Below are 18,683 nucleotides of genomic sequence, written 5' to 3'. Positions count from 1 at the left end.
AGCTCCAGCTTTGAAGCCGTTGTTAAAAACCTGTGAGGCTTTAATACCTGCAGTCACACGGGTACAATGAATAGTATGATTCATACCTCATAAAAGACGACACCTGTGAGCACATAGCATACTAACCCTGTGATGAGGAAAAAAATGGGCCATGGAAACATTTCCCAGCTCCTGAATCTAATTGAATCTGTCATAACTGTTCTAATGACAGACATACATAACCCCAGAGTTCCCTGCAGGCCAGGGCTTGGCACTAAGAGTGTTGCAGACAACATGCCCTACAGGTGTAGGAAGATGATGTATATAGACTCAGGTTACGGCAGATTGGCCTGGGACAGGCTGATGGAGGCTCTGATTGATCCTGAAAACAGAGAAGCCTGTGGGAGAATTGTCTCTGAACCTGGAAGAGAAGTTTAAAAGTCTAAGAACTATCAGGGTACGGTGAAGGTTGACATCCTAGAAGTCAAAATTACACTGGATGTGCAGAAACACCACAGCTGATAATCTGGGTTAATGGAGGCCCTCTTTTATGTGTCTCAGATTGTTTCAAGCAAATCAAAGAAAGTATCAAATGCAGTATTTAGGTGTGACGCAATTAAACATTCGGAAGGAAATACATCTCGGCTGGTTCAATGAGCAGCAAAATACACCCGGTTTAACAAACGCTTTGTTAGTTATACCTGTTAGGCTGCTTGTTAATGCAAATATCTAATCAATTACATGAGATGAGATGAGATAGCCTTTATTTGGCAGTTGCAGGTCTTTTGCCCACAACCGAGATGACAGACCTTGCCGACCGTACATACAATACAAACATCACATTGGGGAGACAGGTCAGGCTAGGTAGCGAGGAAAAAACATTGAAATGTGTAACACAAAAGGATAATACAGGAATGCACAGGTATCAACACACCATAACACAATAAACACAGACAAGCAACATGGGAAAGTGTTCCAGTGTGTACATCTCATCTGGGACCGCTGCAATCTTTCGACTGCGCCTCCAGCTGACCCGATGTCCACATCATGGGGGAGGTAAGCGTTGGAGGTGGCGTTGGATAGGGAGGGTGATGCGTCAGTGAGTGCTTATCAGTATCAGTATATGTATGTGTGTGCGTGTCCATAGTTGAGCTGAGACAGTGTCCTTCGCCCCGCCAGGCTAAGTAAACAATCTTCCAGCCAACCCAGGTGGCCTTGTAGGGAATGGGAAGGAACAGTTGTTCAGCTCCAGCCTTGAGCCCACAGCTGGCGCCGAAGGGGTAGCCGCATTATGATGGTAATTTTTCTTTTGCAAACAACTCATGAGAATTTCAAGCTGTTTTTAACACTCCGATACTGGTCTCTCAATCTCCCGTTAATAGCTGCGAGTTTCTCCGTGACGTTATTAGCCGTCGATTCTGTGGTCTTGTCACTCTTTTTTGCTCACATAGCAGATTCTGAGACCTCACAACCGCATCCAACTGATCCGAGATGTTGCTTCCGCCCAGAGATGTTGTTCTGAGTTGATGGTGACAGCACCTTGGTGCGTTTAGGGTTGTTGACATGGACAAGAAAGCTGCTGAAGTTCAAACTGAGCATGAAAATGGAGAAGAAAAGTGACTTTTAGTGACTTTGACTGCGACGTGGTTGCCAAAGTATTTCAAAAACTGCTGATCTACTGGGATTTTCCCCCATAACCATCTCTACGGTTTACAGAGAAAGACCCGAAAAAGAGAAAATATCCAGTGAGCGTCAGTGCTCTGGGTAAAAACTTGTTACTTTGTTAATGCCAGAGGTCAGAGAAGAATGAAGGCAACAGCAAATCAAATAACCACTTGTTACAACAAAGGTATGCAAAAGAGCGTCTCTGAACACCCAAAGCGGATTCATCCTGTCTTGTACTAACAGTTCAGGTTGTGACATGACAGTGAGTTCAAATGCTCAAATGGCCTCCACAGTCAGCTGATCTCAGTCCAATAGAGCCTCTTTAGGATGTGCTGAGAAAGGAGATCCTCATCATAGATGTGCAGCCAACAAATCTGCAGCAGCTGTGTGATGCTAACATGTCAATATGGGCCAAAATCTCTGAGGATGTTTCCTGCACCTTGTTGAGTCTGTGCCGTGAAGAATTAAAGCACTTCTAAAGGCAAAAGCAGGTAGCTACAGTATGTACTGAACTGGCTGGTAAGTGTAGCCATGTTCCTAAATTAAGAACAGCTGGGTAGTGAAACCTGTATTTCAAACTCCCGCAGTGACAAATCTGATGTTACTTTCAGCTGCTCCCTTATTCACAGGGGGCGCCACAGTGGGTAGCTCCACATGTTTGATTTGGCAGATGTACTTTTTTTTTTTTAAACTCCGGATGCTTTTCCTGATGCAACCCCAAAGGGATTTGTCTCTTCTCCTGGGATTGTAGAAGGACTTCTCACTCATTGGGTAACTGTGTAAACTGCTACACTATGGAACTGATCCCGTGCTAATCAAACAGGTTTTTTCAAACTGAATTCTTCTGAGGACAACAAACATTTTCAACCCATAAGCTTCTCTAAATTGTAATAATTCCTTAGATATATTAAAACTTTAATACTTAAATGAACCATACGTTTTGTTTTGTTTTTTGTAAAACTCATGGTCTTTCATGCAATTTACATCTACACTATAATGTAAGGAATGCTTTCTTAACGTTACCTGTACCTTACTGTTATTATTGTAATTTTAGATTTTACTATATAACCCACTGGGAACAAAAGCAATGCCACTAATTATTGTGGGGGGAAAAAAATCAACTTTTATATCAACATTTTGAAGTAATTGTTTTTAAGTATTTTGAGTGTGTTTCAAACATCTGGTGTACAAGATTACGAAGAGACACTTTTTCAACATTAACATAAAAACATATATGTGATTATACATAGATCACATCTGCGCTGAGAATACTATTTGAACTTTAATGCATTTATAAAAAGATGAATACTGATATGCACTGTCATTACCAATGACAAGTATTTTTTTTTAATGGAGGACTTGTTTTTATTATGAAATAGCTTTCTTATTTACTGTTTTATTTACTGTTTTCTGAAAAATATGAAGTTTCTCAAAAAGGAGAATACAAGATGCTGTTTTCAAGTTTCTGCAATCCTTTTATTTTTTACAGCAAATGATTACAAAAGAATAATAAATTACAAAAATATAATGATCTAATGCTCATTTTAGTTTTTGTTTTTTTTACATCATTACACCTTTCATTTTAATACTATAAATTACTTCATAGTCTGGTGAAAGACAAAGTGACACTGTGTGATGAATATGTTTTTTATATCATGGCTAAAATACAGTAAAATAGATTATAGTTGTCCTGATTTTGCTCAAACGGTGTCACGAAACTGTGTGTTGTACTTCGGCTCTTCTAAAATGCTGGGCAAGGCAGCAAGAATTGATCAGAAATACAGTCTCGGTGGCACAGCACTGCCATCTGCTGATGCGCAAAGATTTTAAAAAAGATTGAAGCACCTTCTCTTCACGAGTCTTTATTATCTCATCTGCCTCAGTTAAGTCTCTTTTCCCGCTAATGGTCTTGTCTGTCTACTGTAAAGCTCATCGTAACAATGTCCTCGATCCCAGCCTGCAGCTCATCGTGCTCCTGCACGGCGGAGACTCCTTTAGGGGTCCCGGTCAGGATGAGATCCCCTTCCTCCAAGGTGATGAAGTCGCTGATGTAGCTGATGAGATATGGGACGGAGAAGATCATCTGAGAGGTGCAGCCGCTCTGTCGAAGCTGATTATTTACTTTCAGCCACAGGCTGACCTTCGCCGGGTCAGGGATGCGCTCTTTGGGGATGAACTCGCTGACAGGACAGGAGGTGTTGAAAGCCTTGGCCATGGTCCAGGGCAGACCTTTGGACTTGCACTCGTCCTGGATGTCTCGGGCTGTCATGTCCAAGCACAGAGCATAACCCGCAACATGCTCCATAGCGGCGGACTGCGGGATGGCCGTGCCCCCTTTCCCGATCACCACCCCCAGCTCCACTTCATGGTGCAGATTAGTGGTGTAAAGGGGCACCAAGATAGGCGAGCCCTCTCTCACATATGCAGTAGGAGGCTTCAGGAACAAGACAGGCTCCTTAGGAATCGCGTTTTTCAGCTCTTTGGCGTGATCCGCATAGTTTCTCCCAACGCAAATGATCTTCCTCCCCCATTCCCAGAACCGGGAAATATTCCGTGCTGTCATCGTGGAGAACCGTGAGCTGTTTCGGCTGCCTTGATGCAGTCAGCACGAGTGTAACTAAACTTTGACCGACACCGTTTTGACCGCTCCGGAACATCAACCTACGGCAAGCCTGAAGGGACATGCGCAGAGCACAAACGTCGAATCAATGCTATCTTATTTGAGATAATTACTGGGACTAAAATGTAAAACAAAACCACTTACTAACTTTATTAAACTACTCTTGTGCAGAATTACGTAAACAAGTTAGACAGTCACGTGTAACTTGTTTACGTAAATAAATACGTAGATAGATCATTCCCGATCTATATACCCGAGACTTGATTGGCGGAGCCTTGGAGGGCAAAGGTCAAAGGGAGCGGAGGCGGAACTGAACCAAAACCAAACTTTTCTGGTTTGCACAAACGTGATAAGACTTTAGCTACTGTTGTTATGTTATTCAAGTCACTAGTAGGGAGTGCCTGCACTCTATTAGGAGCTGCGACAGCCTTAAAATTCGGTACGTCCACACGGTTTTCTCTCATTTTCAGCCCGCGAAGGTTTAGCGTAGTTTTCGCTTGCTTCGCTGCCGTTAGGTGGGTAGATGGCGTTTATTCGTTTGTTTATGTTTTGTCGTCTTAAAATGGGGGGAGCTGTCACATGAGCACAGCCGGCCTGTCTGAGCGCATACCTGTTTCCTCTTATATAACCTCCTCTATGACAGTCATATCGGTGTAATTAATTAGCGTGCCCACAAAAAATCCAACACCGAAGCGTGTTAACGTGTGGCGTTCACTTGTCCAGCGGGGCGGTGAGGTGTGTTAAGTTTCTCGCGTTTGTGGCATTAAACGAATGTAAGGCAAGGAGTATGTGAATATATTACAGAGGTACAGGGGACTAGAAGTTAAACTGTCCCGATTTCTGTCTGATGTGGCTCGGTGTTAAATATCGGCTTTTATCCCCTCATGAAGCTCCGGTGGAAGTCAAGGCCCAGGCAGCCGCCCTCCTTCACAGTGTGGTCAGGAAATCTAATCTGGTGGAGCAAGCAAACATGAAGATTGAACTGCTCCCTGCGCTGTCTGACAACTACATGTACCTACTGATCGATGTGGACTCCAGAGAAGCAGCTGTTGTAGACCCCGTGGAGCCAATAAAGGTCTGTTCAGTCACTGTATCATATCAAGTAATGTTATATAAACCAGTTGACAACACTTTAACACCAATGCAGAAAGTCTACCTACAAGTGATTGTGTTAATCTTTACACACTATTCAAGTCAAAATTGTGTCCTTTTACAAATATTTGATAGCAACATAGTTTTCTTTTTGTTTTGTCTTTTATTTATTTTTTTATTTTGAGCCTGAAAGTATTAATATTATCATTATTATTGTTGTTGTTGTTACTATTATCATTATTATTATAATTATTACATGATATGGTATCTGAGGAAGTGTCTAGTTACAGGACAGTTTGCAGTTCGTTCAAGGTGCAATTGTACCTGCTGCCAGTTCACCTGAGGTTAGTGTGTGTGTGAGGAATAACCAAGTTAAATTAAGTATTTACTACACAGAGTACTGTAGTAGTTGCTTCATTTAAATGAGAGAAAGTGTGTGAAATAGTTTAGACACTTTTTTGTTTAGTTTTTGTGTTTCTGACTGACTTTATGACTATACCTAAAATGATCCAAAATCTTATACTGTTGTACAGGTGCTACAATCTTTTGTAAACTGAGGCTGTTTGTGATGAAATGTGATTTTTAGATCTACCAGTGTGGGTCAAATAAAAAAAATGTGGTTTTAGGGAATCTTGTGTGCAAGTCATGCCTATGTGGGTTTTTTCCTTCTTTACTTTTTATTGGACAGACGTGACAGACGTCAAGGGGGACCTTGACACTGTCACGTAGACTGTCTGCGTCCTCACTATATTTGCCCAGGTTCCCACAGAGACCGGTACCAGCTGGTCTGTGAGATGGAGTGATCTCCAAACAGTGCACAAGAGGTTACATAGATGTCAGTGAGTGCCTTTAGGGATGGTGCCTTGACACAGACATGAGATTTGAAATGACTCAGCATGATGGTGCAATGGTTAGAAGTATTAGAATTGTTGCCTTTCAGCAAGATTATAAAGATACCTGAACTGGCATTTAGGTGAGTGTGGGAAACACTTGCGCAAGTTCCACACATGCAAGGTGTCCTACCACTGCCCTGAATAAACACATTAGTTTGCAATGAACAAGTTATTGAATTATTATAGATATTGTTATAGGCTGCAGTTACAAGCAGTTTTTTTATGACATATCAAGGGGCAGTGTTTAACAGTTGTAATAGTTTTGCATTGTTATATAATAAATCCCAAAAGTTGAGGTCATTAACATTTTCACTTTGAGTAGAATATAATTAAATCATAATTTCTCTCCTGCTTTCAAGTATTCGATTTTTTTTTTTTCACTAAAAATGAATCTTGTAAATCTCAAAAAAACACTATCTGGTCTCTGAAACATTAATTAAGCATTAATCATCCAATTTTTTTAGATATGCTATTTATGCATATTCTATTTATATAATCTGTAGTTCAAAATGTTGTATAAACATTTATACCAGTTCTTAGCATGGGTCAAAACTGACCCCAACCATATTTTGAAGGCTTGAAATGCGAACAGTTTATAAGGGTTAAAATAGTCATTCATCAATGAGAATACATATAGTGTTCAGCATCATAACTCTGAGAGAATCCACTCTGCGCTTTGCTGGTGATATTGTGGACTTAAGAAAAATATATTATTGTTGTTGTTATTATTATTATTGTTGTTGTTGTTGTTGTTGGGTGTAGGTCAAAACATAACCCTAGACTATTGAAAACACTACGTAATTCTATCCAAGCGTGATAGATTTCTTCTTATTTATGTATTTATTTATTTTACTATTTTTATTTCATTATTTTTGTATGGGAGGTGCCTACTTTCAGGACAGTTTGCAGAAAGGTGCAGAGTACCTTATATCAGTTTGAGGTTAGTGTGAGAAAAGGTTAAGTATGTACTGGATAGAATACTGTAACTGTTGCAGGAAAATGCATCCAATCTTTTTATTCAGAGAATACTGAGAATGAAATTTGATATGATGTGCATTTTTATCTGCCCGACCTTTGTTTGGGCATTATAATGATATGTAGTGAAGGACAGACACAACTTTCCAACTACGCAGTAGTCCTTAGTTTGGAAGAAGACCAATCTCCTTTCAACTATATACAGAATCTGCATAGTTTGAAAGTCTACTATCAAGTCAAAGGTATTTATAATATTAGAAAATATCAAGTATTTGGTCATTGCTACATTTAAAACTAGCGTCCAAAATCCAAGAACCCTGACTGGCCCTAATAAATTAGTAGTAGGGCCCAAATCTGTGAATTCTCCATAGAAAAAGCTGTAACTAACAGCTTTTTCTCTCCTATTCTTCATTAAGACCTTTAATAACTAATTGTTGTTGGATACTTATTGATAAATTAAGTAGTTATATTGGCATGGCTCCACTCAGCATTTTTTTTTGTGTGTGTGCTTTGAACAGGTTGTTGAAGCTGTTCGAAAGCATGGTGTAAAACTCACCACAGTTCTAACCACCCATCACCACTGGTAAGCTACTGCTTATTTTATAACATTGATGAATTTTTTTTTTTTTTCAAGATTATTTCTCCATAATAAGTAAGCTAAAAAAATACTTATTGTACCTGTTAAGGCAAAAGATACATTTTATATTCATCACCATTACCATTAATATAACCACGTTCACATCCAACGTGCTGTGTGAACAAAGTATTAGGTCCACTCTGATCATGGAAGGCTGTGACTGCAAAGTAACCTACCTACTGTACTGTACTCACTCAAAATTTGTAAAGTCTTTTTTAGGACAAGGTATGCTTATATATTTCTCCACCAGTTTCTCACGCAGGGCTGCAGTAGGACTCAAGTGATTTTGTTTGCTTTGATTTACTTTCTTTTAATTTTCTCATGCTGATGTGCATCTTACTACCTGGTCACATGCTGCATTTAGCAGCAGCATTCTCCAGTCTAACAAAGTGCTTCTAGGAAAAGCTTGTGGCAGACATTGTGTTTAGCTTGATGCTGGCTGACAACACAGACCACAAACTACCTGCATCATTATACTAGCATTACTATAGTAATGGTGCAAATAGCCTGCAAGAGAAGGAATGATGGCCTAAAAGGTGTTGCTGTGCAAACATGATCCCAAAACATCAGATGCTGAAGTCAGAAGATGCTCCTACTACTTAAGACGTCATCACCCCACCCATTTCCTGTCATTATGTTTCCCAGAAATCGGCAAATTGTCTTGATTGTTTTGCTGTGAATACCATTTACTGGTATTAAACGCTACTGCCCACTAAATGCACGCTTTATAAATAAACATTTCCTTTGGCTTCTTATGCTAAGAACCTGCTAAACCTGTATTGGACAAAAGAGTAATACCAACACACTAATTTTCTGTTTTAGGGATCATGCCGGTGGAAATGAGAAGATGTTGAAACTAATGCCAGGTCTGAAGGTCTATGGAGGGGATGACAGAGTTGATGCCATTACAAAGAAAGTTTCTCATTCCAACGCTTTCAAAGTGAGACGAGCAAACTCTCTGCTCTGTGGTCCAACTATAAGCTTCAAATGAATGATTGCTCACTTATGTTTTTCTCTCCTCAGGTTGGCTCACTCCATGTTAAATGCCTTTCTACTCCTTGTCACACGACTGGTCACATTTGTTACTACGTGACCAAAGAAAACAGCACTGAACCACCAGCTGTCTTTACAGGTGTGGTTACTTAAGTTAAACATTTATATGAGATAAACTGCGAGTGTAAATAAAGACATGTTTTGTGTGAACTTAAAGGCCCTAAGAACTCCTGTTTTTCCCATGTAGGGGATACTCTGTTTGTGGCTGGCTGTGGGAAATTTTTTGAGGGTACAGCAGAGCAGATGCACAAAGCCTTGATAGAAATTCTGGGGCGCCTTCCTCCTGAAACGGTAACTGCAAACATAGGCGTTAATTTTACAGATTTTTAGGATGGAAAAGGAAAGACTTAAATTCTTCAGTAGTTGATGAGTTAACTTTGCTGTATGTTTAAGGTGTGTGACTAACTTTAGCGTGTTTGTGTTTAAGCGTGTCTATTGTGGTCATGAGTACACCGTCAACAATCTGAAATTTGCACGTCATGTGGAACCGCACAATGAAGTAATTCAGAAGAAGTTGGCCTGGGCAAAGGTACGTGATTCATACAGTAACCACTTCAAATCAGTTATCCTTAATTAATTAAAACAACTTTGCAATTTTTGTGTATTTATCTGTCTGTAGGAGAAGTGCAGCAACGGAGAACCAACTATTCCGTCCACTCTGGCAGATGAATTCACATTTAACCCCTTTATGAGAGTAAAGTATGTATAACTTCATTAAAAACAGCCTTGTGAAAAAGAGTTTTCACAGGACTTAATGTAGTCTTGTAAAAAACTAAGTACAGCAATACTACTTCTATAGGAATTTAGAGAATAAGCAGTAGCCAGATGCTGCTAATGAATTGGACTTAATTAACTGATTATCAGCGAGTGTGGACTTGTAGAAAAGCTGACATTTGGGCAGCTTGCTGGTCTGGCGCATTTAGGGGTCTGTTAATATAACTAAGGTAATACAAGTCTTCCCAGGAGTAGATGTCCCGGCACAATCATCTAACAGTCAGACTGTAATGCTCAGAGAAAGTGAAAAAAAGAGAGCTCCATCTTAAACTTGACAGGCATAATTTAGCATGTTAAATGTAAAAGTTTGTGACATTACAATTAGAAAAATGCTGAACAAGTAGGGCTGGTTTGGAAGGGTTGACAGGAGAAAGCCTCTTCTCTCTACAAAGAACATGGCAGCATGACTTAAACTTTGTAAAGTTGGATCAAACCACAATTGCCTTTGGACAGACGACACAGGAGTGGAGATGTTTGGCCATAATGTACAGCGCTAACACAGCATATTTGAGGTGTTATTGGGGTGATGATTTGGGCTTGTTTTGATCCACACGACCTTGGACATGTTGTCCAAAAGAATTTTAGAATCAAATGTGAGGTTATCTGTCCAGAACTTAAACCTTGGCCCAAATTGGATCATGCAACAGGATGACGCACAGGAGCAAATCTATACCAGCATTGCTGAAACCAAAAAGAGTGGAGGTGTTGCAATGGCGCAGACAAAGTCCAGACCTTAATCCTGATTAAAATGCTGTGGTGGGACCTTAAGAGTGCTGTGCAAAAACAAATGCCCACAACTATCAATGAACTGAAGCAACGTCATGTAGAGGAGAGTATGTCGAAGTTCCTCTGCAATGATGTGAGAGACTGCGAGTCATACAGGAAATCATTACTTATTGCTGCTAGAGCTGGTCTACAAGCTACTGAACCTGGGGTGCACTTACTTAGTACAGGGCCCTGTGAAATTTCTCTTTTTCACATCACTGTAGTAGTAATTACAGATGATTATAATTTGTTTTGAGGTACCTACAGTGAGAGTGCTGCCTGACTACATTTGTTTCTCCCCCCCCCCCCCCAATGTGTAATTTAGAGAGCCGTCCGTTCAAGAGCATGTGAAGCAGACAGACCCTATCGAGACCATGAGAAGTCTTCGGAAGGAAAAAGATAATTTCCGAGTGCCCAAGGAGTGAAAGTGAACCAGAGTTGGCATTTCAACTGATTACAACACTGCAAGCTGTCAATTATATACTCAAAGAAATACCTGCAACTAATCTGTAAACCGACTGAAAAACAGCACATCCATTGCATTGACTTTAACTCAAGGTCCATTTTTTTCTATCACAGTGTTCAGCATAACATATTAGACTATAAATCTATAAATAAATCATTCTTTTAGATATATTTGAGTTTTTTGGGTTGGCAGTTTTAAGGAATAAATGGCCATTATTTGAATGTTTTAAAATGAGAAAAATGTAGTTATTCTGTAAATGTATCAGAAAAGTTATTTAGTCTTATGCTTTAATATATTGATGTTCAAACTACTGTTTCACTCAGCGTTTAAACATTTAACAAGACGAGGACCACATGAGTAACAAATGTTGGCGTATGTGGACACTTTCCGTGAGTTGGTTTAATAATAGGTAATCATTTCTTCGCCTACAAAACTTTGTATCAATGTTTCTTCATGTCATTTATTTTCACGCTTGCTTAAAAGATGCTAGTTTGGTTGTTTATGTGCAAAATACAGCATAGCTGCCTTTACATATAAGTAATCAAAGTGATCTGTGAGCTCAGCCTTGTCTACCTCTTGTGTCAGCATTGTTAGAAACCCCAAATCATATTTTGCTCGTAAAGTAAAATCTTTCAAGGACTATTGCATGAAGCAATTTGGAAAAAGCAATAAAGCACATTTGTTTCAGTAGGTTTACACAAAAGTTTGTGTCAATAAATTGTGTCATAAGCAAAATATATTCCTGATGCAGAATAAGGCCATTAAAACTGTTATATTCTCATATACATCTCATATTATTGGATTATTACAGTAGTAGAAGTTTGCCTTTGGCGAACGCTTTCATCGGTGTTATCTAACTTTTCCAGTTACATTTTGGGAGATGCTTTGGGTTATAATTGCTAAATCTTGTCTATTAGCAAACCATGGAATTAAGCTTCTCTCATGTCTAAATATGATGAAAGTATTAAGAAGCAGGTCCGGTAGCATTTTTTAAAAATAATTATTATTTTGTTTCATTTAGTAGGTGATTGATGTGGACACATTATTATTATTATTATTATTATTAGGACTGTGTGCACACAGTCCTAATAATGCAATTGAGGGGAAAAAAACAAATGTGTAAGCACATTATGGATATGTAGCCATACTTAATCTGTGGGCTACTCAGAAACAATAGTTGTGGGCCTTTCAAAGAAGCCCGGAAAAGGGAACCACAGTTTATAAAATGTGTTTTTTCACCCACAAACTGTATATCTATTTTTTTCTAAATCCATACAGGACATATCTTTTACCCATTGCACATACGAGGGGGGAGAAGAGTCTTTCCACTTAAGTAAAATAGCTCATCTGGCAAGCAGTAATGAAAAGTTTAATGTTCTGTGTCTGGAGTTGGGCAACTTCAGGTTCTGGCCCGCACCAAACATAGCACAGAGTGACTCTGGTTTAATTTGATGCTGCATGACTTCAGACATTATATAGAAAGCAGAGGTCCAAAAGTTGGCCAACGAAGGACAGGATCAGTGCATATGAAGTAATCTACCAGGGGCACCCCCACACCTTCTACAGGTTGGGTCTGCCTCTGGCACCAACTTAGCCCTTAAATTCAATCTTAAATTGAATGAGTGTGTGTCGAGCACACAATGATATAATGTGAACTTGGCCAAGGATAGAGTCCCACAGTTCTTTTGTCAAATGAGAGTTAAGGTCCTGTTCCCATTTAGATTTGATGGCAGCTACTGAAGAACATTTTAAATTGGAAATTGAATTGTACAAGGCTGATATTATGCCCCTAGAGGCTGGATTGACTATTAAAAAGCCATACTTTATCCATTGTTTAGTAATTTGAACTATATAAATGCACCACATTCATGTTTGCTTCGATATAAAAACTCTTTGCAAAATAATGATTAGCCATCCTAAAAGGTGTCAGATAATGTCTGAAAATGCCTATTCATGCTTTGCTAATAGTTAATTACTATTATAAAATAATTATAGTCTTTAACAATGTAAAAATGTGAATAATTATTTGAAATTTTAGATGTTAATAATTTAACTGGTTTTTATTTTTAACCAAGGCTTGTACATTTCCAGGGGCAGAGAAGCATGAATCAAGAAAAAACACATTGATAAATAAGCCCCTACGACACACACACACACGTATATATTTGTAACAAATTTAAAGGCGTTTGACTGTTTCCAGCTCGATTAAAAGGTCTTAGTTTTGACCCTTTGATTCCACGATGTCGCGATAACTTCTTCGTCTGACAGAAATGTGAGTTAATAATTTGAAGATGGGCACAGTCCAGCTGCAATAAACGACCTGATCGGTACACTTAAAGAGAGGTAGCTCTTCTCTGATTTTTTTAAAACTATTTTTAGATTTTAGAGTCATGTGACATCATCAGGAAGTACTCGGCTACATGACACTGTAGTTTACGGGCTGGCGCAGCTTACACCGGCCAGCATGCTTATATCGACTACCTGTTTATGCTTGACGAAGTATTTAACATCTCGTGCAGAAGACAGGTGCGTTCAAGTAAATGATTCATACGTTGACTAATCAAACCTCTTCTTGAAGCGTCGCTCACTGTGGTGCGCATGCGTGTGCGGGTACCATGAAGGTAAAGGTGATCTCCATCCTGGAAGACAACTACATGTACCTGGTGATAGAGGAGCAGAGCAAACAGGCGATAGCTGTGGACCCGGCTGTGCCACACCGGGTGAGAGACATTGTTGTGCCTGTGATTTAAAAATGGCGTCATACTTCAGAAAAGACTTCAACTTATTTTTTTGATCATCTATGTATCTAACAAAACAAGGAAACAGTTTAAAAATTGATTCAGTGAAAAATCGAAAACTGGTTTGTTAAAAATAAGGAAATTTTAAAAAGCAATAAGCAATATTCATAGATACTGTAGAGAAAGTGCACTACAGATACCATACTTGCTTTGAGAGTGTTTATGGAGAGGTCAGAGGTATACAGAGGTCAAAAGGAATTGCACTGTCTCCAGAGAAGGCATGATAGGGTGCAAAGAGACACACTCTGGAAGTCAGTATGAGGAAGTGAGGAGTGACAGAGAAGTAGGGTGATGCAGGACCTGTATGAGGACAGCGAGATGGTGGTGAGGTGTGTTTGCTATGATGAGGCAGGAGTCAGGCAGGAGTCTCTGTGGGGACTATCATGTTTGCAGCAGACACTGTGATTTGTAGTGAGAGTGAAGCAAAACAGAATACATGTGTGTGAATGAGAGGGCGACAGGTGTGACTCTGCAAGGGGCAAAAGAAGGGAAGGTGGATCAGTTTAATTATGAGCCAACAAAAGAAGAAGAATTTTAAGGGCTGCAATAAATGTTTGCTTTCCTCATCATTTAATGCACCTTGTACATTCTCCTACTATTACACTTTTCTGAAGCTAAAACAATCATAGGACAAAGAAGCTGCACCTGAGGACTGTTTGGCTGTTTTGCTTTAAAAGTGACTGGATGATTTTTTTCCCCCCACAGCTGCTAGAAATAGTGAAACGAGAAGGCGTCTCCTTGATAGCTGTTCTCACCACACACCATCACTGGTAAGAGGAGCGTTTCGTGTCAGGTAACAACACTGCAAAGCATCTCAGTCAAATTGAGGCTAATGGAGTAATTTGGTGCCTCTGCTTACTAGGGACCACGCTCGTGGGAATGAGGCTCTGGTGAAGGAGGTCCCTGGCCTGAGGGTGTACGGGGGAGACGATCGAATCGGGGGTCTGACGGATAAAGTGACAAATGCACAGGAACTGAAGGTGTCCACAAAGCACCTACAGGAGCTCGATGAAGATGCCGTTTAGCTGCGTTTTGAAATTTTACAAACCTGTTGTCTTTTTCAGTTCTGATTTTTTTTTGCCTCGTTGTCCTTTTCTTCATCTGCAGTTTAGCTCCATCAATGTGAGGTGCCTGTTTACTCCCTGCCATACCTCTGGTCACATGTGCTACTTTGTTTGGGAGGATGAGTGCACTGACGCCCCTGCTGTGTTCACAGGTCTTTTTCTGTACACATAAAGAATCAGTGCACCGGTTGAAATCCAAGACACTAGTAGATTTCGCCATACTGCTTCTGACTGTACAGTAAAGGCAAAAAAAATGACTCACTTCATGTTGCAACTGTTGTGTCTTCAGGCAAATAATCTTAATAACTGATTTCTGAGTGGCTAGAGATATGAATACTATAAGTTGTCCATGTTGTGTGCGATGACAAAAACTGACCACTGCCTCCTGTGACATCCCCTTGTCCTTTCTTTGGGTTGCTAGGGGATACGTTGTTTATTGGTGGATGTGGACGGTTCCTTGAGGGTACAGCAGAGCAGATGTACCACAACCTCACCCAGGTGCTTGGTTCCCTACCTCAAGACACGGTTAGTGGAAACAAGAAATACTAACTGTTTGCGTATGCATGTGTGTACGACCTCTACAGGGTTAACAACAGCTAGCATGACCTCAGATAAGTCTAAATCACTATAGTGAATCATCACTCCACAACAATCAGTGAATTGAGGGCAGGACTGGCTCTCTTTTCACCCTTCATAGTACAAACTGTCTTAAAAATGGCACAAAGCCCAGAATGAGTAAAGATACTGAAGCTGTGCTGTGAGCTAATCCCTACTTTAAATGAGGCTTTGTTCATCTTTTAGAAGGTGTTTTGTGGGCACGAGTACACCATAAAGAACTTGAAGTTTGCCATGCTGGTGGAGCCAGAAAATGAAAAGGTTAAGGAGATGCTGAGCTGGGCCAGGGTGAGCATGATACAGGAAGCTGCTACAAGAATAAGGCTTGCAGTTTTCTCTGGTGTTAGCCTGTCTCCTGATACGCAAATATATACAGATTACATAGTAGGTGATCCACAACTATTTCCAGTGTGTTAAAGGCATTTCAGTTAGATCATTGTTGTTGTTGTTTTTAAATATCTTGGACAACAATGGTGGTCTGTTGCACAGATAAGTAATCCTTTACAGGCTTTTGCTGCACAGAGAATAGTCCAAGCCTTAATCTTTAAATACATTTAAATATGTTTATACCAGGTTTCTTAAAGTGTTTGCTGTCTCTGCAGGCAAGAGATGATGATGACAAACCCACAGTGCCATCTACACTGATGGAAGAATTCGAATACAACCCTTTTCTTCGTGTCTCGTGAGTCTGGATGTTTATGTATAGCATATATAGAGTGATGGGTCAGGTGAAACACAATTACTTTAAAATCAAGTTAGTCACTATAAGCAACCTTTAATTCCTGTTCCAGAAACAAAAACTCCCTTTGTGGGAAACCCTTTGGGTCATTTCCAGCTCTGTGCTTTACCAGCTTTGCATCATTCACAGTTTAAAATAACCCTTGTTTATGTTATAATGGCTCTTGGAACTGCCTCCTACTAACTAAGTAACTAACTTTCTTGTGATTGGCTACCCCTCACAAACAGATTAGATACATTTTCTAGTCACGATTCATCTTTGTTTATATTTTGCTCAGAAAATGGGAAATGGGTGGAGGGATTCATTGAAACAGCTACAAACATATACATCAAATAAAAGTATATAAGACAAAAACATATTCTGTACAATCCTAACAAGCTTTAAAGTTAATATTTGATATGACCACCTTTATTCTTTAATACAGCCTGAACTCTCTTAGAGAAGCTTTCTCATCATTTCTTTAAGTAGTCTTCAGGAAAAGTCTTCCAGACTTCTTGAATTAGCTTCAAAGCTCTTTTTTTGGATCATGGCTGCTTTTTGTTCTGTTTTCTGTCCAGATGATCCCACACTGCTTCAAAAATGTTGCAGTCCAGCCTCTGGGGAGGCCAGTCCATGACTAATAGTGTTTCACTGTTTGTTTTTCTATCCAAGTGTGCTTTTACTGCATTGACAGTGTCGTTTCCACATTGCACTGATCTTCAGTGCAGTTCTTGTGTAATTTGGCATACCTCAGCTTTGCCTCCCTGTCCTTAAAAATTGCTTCTTAACAGCCACCCTTCCACTTCCTGCGGCTGAAAAGATTTTCCTATTTGTTAATGGCATGACTTTCAGATGGTGTTCATCTGCTATCAATATATATATATATTTTTAGGCGTGCCACTTCTTCTTTTGTCTTCCACTTGTCCAGTTTCCTCTCTTTCTTCTTGTTTTTTTTTAAGGACACTGTACACCAAGCTTTCAGCGAATAGTTTTTTAAGCTACTATTTTGTGTCAGTCAAACTGTATTATCTTTGGTATTTTTCATAGATGTAACTGTAACAAATTATGTGTTTTTGTTACAGGCTGCTAGAAACAAAGTGCCTAAAGATACTGTTTAAAATAGGTTCTTTGCTAATTTGTCACAACACCGGTTCATCACTTGAGTTGGATTCGTTGTTTATGCTCGAATGATTCATAGGTCAGTGTTAAGTGGCTGAGTAAATAATAACAATAAAAAAACATTCCTTTGAAAATGATTCACACTATTTTGCTCAAGACCACTTTAAAACGTTACAAGATAGTTTGATTCCTTGGAAGCAAAAGGGTGACTCAAGACTTGCACAACACTTCACGTACGACTGAAAAACAGGAAACGCTCAGTAACCGTGTGTTATTCTCTATGCTCGAATCAGTTTGTGGTCAACTGTTTTTAAAACCTGGACTGAACTAGAGGGAAGCTCTTAGTTTTCTCAAATATTTTTATTTTGTACTATAGTGTAGTGTAGTGGTGCATCAGTTGTGTTTCTTCCTTTTCAAATCTTTTTTTACTGCAGGGAGGAAGCAGTGCAGAAGTTCACGGGGAAGACTGACCCCATAGAGGTGCTGAGGGTCCTGCGAAAAGAGAAGGACAAATTCAAGAAGCCCAAGGAGAGACTTCCTCCTCACGCCATGCTGGCTCTGGAATGGGGGCTCCTCAGACCTTGAAGTCCACATTCACAGGCATCAGCAGTAGTATGTAAATCAGTTAACCAGAGCTAACAGAATGAGGATGAGGGTGAAAAACTGAATGCAGCGAGACACAAGACCTGTAGAGTGCATTGTTTTGTTGCTTTAAAACAAAGTCTGACCAATACACCCCTGAGTGCTGGTTAACCATCAAGTGGAATCCCCTCTTTGCATTTAAAATGCAGTACAAAGCTGCTGTCATTAAATATTCCTCAGAAACAAATTAATTTAGAGGCCGGTCTCCCAGTCTCTTACACACCAACTGCACCAGTTAACGTCTGTTAATACCAATTTTCAGTAAAACTGTCGAGATTACATTTTGTGTATTTATTGATTCAAATAACTGGTTTTGGAAGAAATGTAACCTTCAGTTCATTATTATTTGTATGCATGTGAAACTTTCATTGCTTTGATATTTACTTTTTTTTTTATAGACATTTTTCTGTCTGGTAACATTGCTACAGTTCTCTCATTTAACTTTTTTGGTCAGTTTAGAGATGATGTATATGTGTGTATATATATATTTCCCAGTGTCTTTGTCCTCTTAATTCTGGAAGTGAAAGCTTCAGATCTAATTTAGCTTAATTTAAGTGAATTTGTTTGTCATTTAGACTCTACCTTGTGCTCACTATTTTGGGACAGGTATCGAATATGTTAAAGTGTATTACAAGGGTAGAAAAATACATGCAGTGAACATCACTATGAATGTAAATTGATGATTTTCATCCCAAAGATTACATGCACAAAATACAAGAGCCTAAAAGCTGTATATGGGAGTCAAAAGATTATTTAATAAAACATCGGTCTCAATCCATATTCAGGACACAGTGTTCTTTTTTCAGTA

At 39.4% G+C, this 18,683-nt stretch overlaps 3 protein-coding genes across 4 annotated transcripts; 2 read left to right on the top strand and 1 right to left on the bottom strand.

Moving 5' to 3' along the window:
* Window positions 1-3,187: 3,187 nt before the first annotated feature.
* On the bottom strand, window positions 3,188-4,450 carry fahd1 (fumarylacetoacetate hydrolase domain containing 1). Its single transcript, XM_026165119.1, has one exon. It carries the CDS (start codon window positions 4,205-4,207, stop codon window positions 3,545-3,547), a length of 663 nt encoding a protein of 220 aa, XP_026020904.1. The 5' UTR covers window positions 4,208-4,450; the 3' UTR covers window positions 3,188-3,544.
* A 114-nt stretch (window positions 4,451-4,564) lies between these two features.
* LOC113020845 (hydroxyacylglutathione hydrolase, mitochondrial) lies at window positions 4,565-11,700 on the top strand. Its single transcript, XM_026165111.1, has 9 exons — window positions 4,565-4,703; window positions 5,155-5,339; window positions 7,743-7,807; window positions 8,684-8,801; window positions 8,885-8,993; window positions 9,102-9,205; window positions 9,342-9,443; window positions 9,534-9,613; window positions 10,779-11,700. The coding sequence occupies exons 1-9, from the start codon at window positions 4,637-4,639 to the stop codon at window positions 10,876-10,878; spliced, it is 930 nt and encodes a 309-aa protein (XP_026020896.1). The 5' UTR covers window positions 4,565-4,636; the 3' UTR covers window positions 10,879-11,700.
* A 1,442-nt stretch (window positions 11,701-13,142) lies between these two features.
* On the top strand, window positions 13,143-18,653 carry hagh (hydroxyacylglutathione hydrolase). 2 transcript variants are annotated; one of them, XM_026165115.1, is made up of 9 exons: window positions 13,143-13,262; window positions 13,498-13,639; window positions 14,423-14,487; window positions 14,580-14,697; window positions 14,825-14,933; window positions 15,203-15,306; window positions 15,583-15,684; window positions 15,999-16,078; window positions 17,668-18,653. In XM_026165115.1, exons 2-9 carry the CDS (start codon window positions 13,535-13,537, stop codon window positions 17,816-17,818), a joined length of 834 nt encoding a protein of 277 aa, XP_026020900.1. In that variant the 5' UTR covers window positions 13,143-13,262; window positions 13,498-13,534; the 3' UTR covers window positions 17,819-18,653. The 2 variants fall into 2 exon arrangements, with proteins under 2 accessions (XP_026020900.1, XP_026020899.1); XM_026165114.1 differs by lacking the exon at window positions 13,143-13,262 and having other exon boundaries at window positions 13,291-13,639.
* The last annotated feature ends 30 nt before the right edge of the window (window positions 18,654-18,683 follow it).

Source organism: Astatotilapia calliptera, chromosome 4 (assembly GCF_900246225.1).
Source record: "Astatotilapia calliptera chromosome 4, fAstCal1.2, whole genome shotgun sequence".
NCBI lineage: Eukaryota > Metazoa > Chordata > Actinopteri > Cichliformes > Cichlidae > Astatotilapia > Astatotilapia calliptera.
The sequence above is the reverse complement of the archived record's forward strand: the minus strand, read 5'-3'. Positions and strand labels throughout refer to the sequence as shown.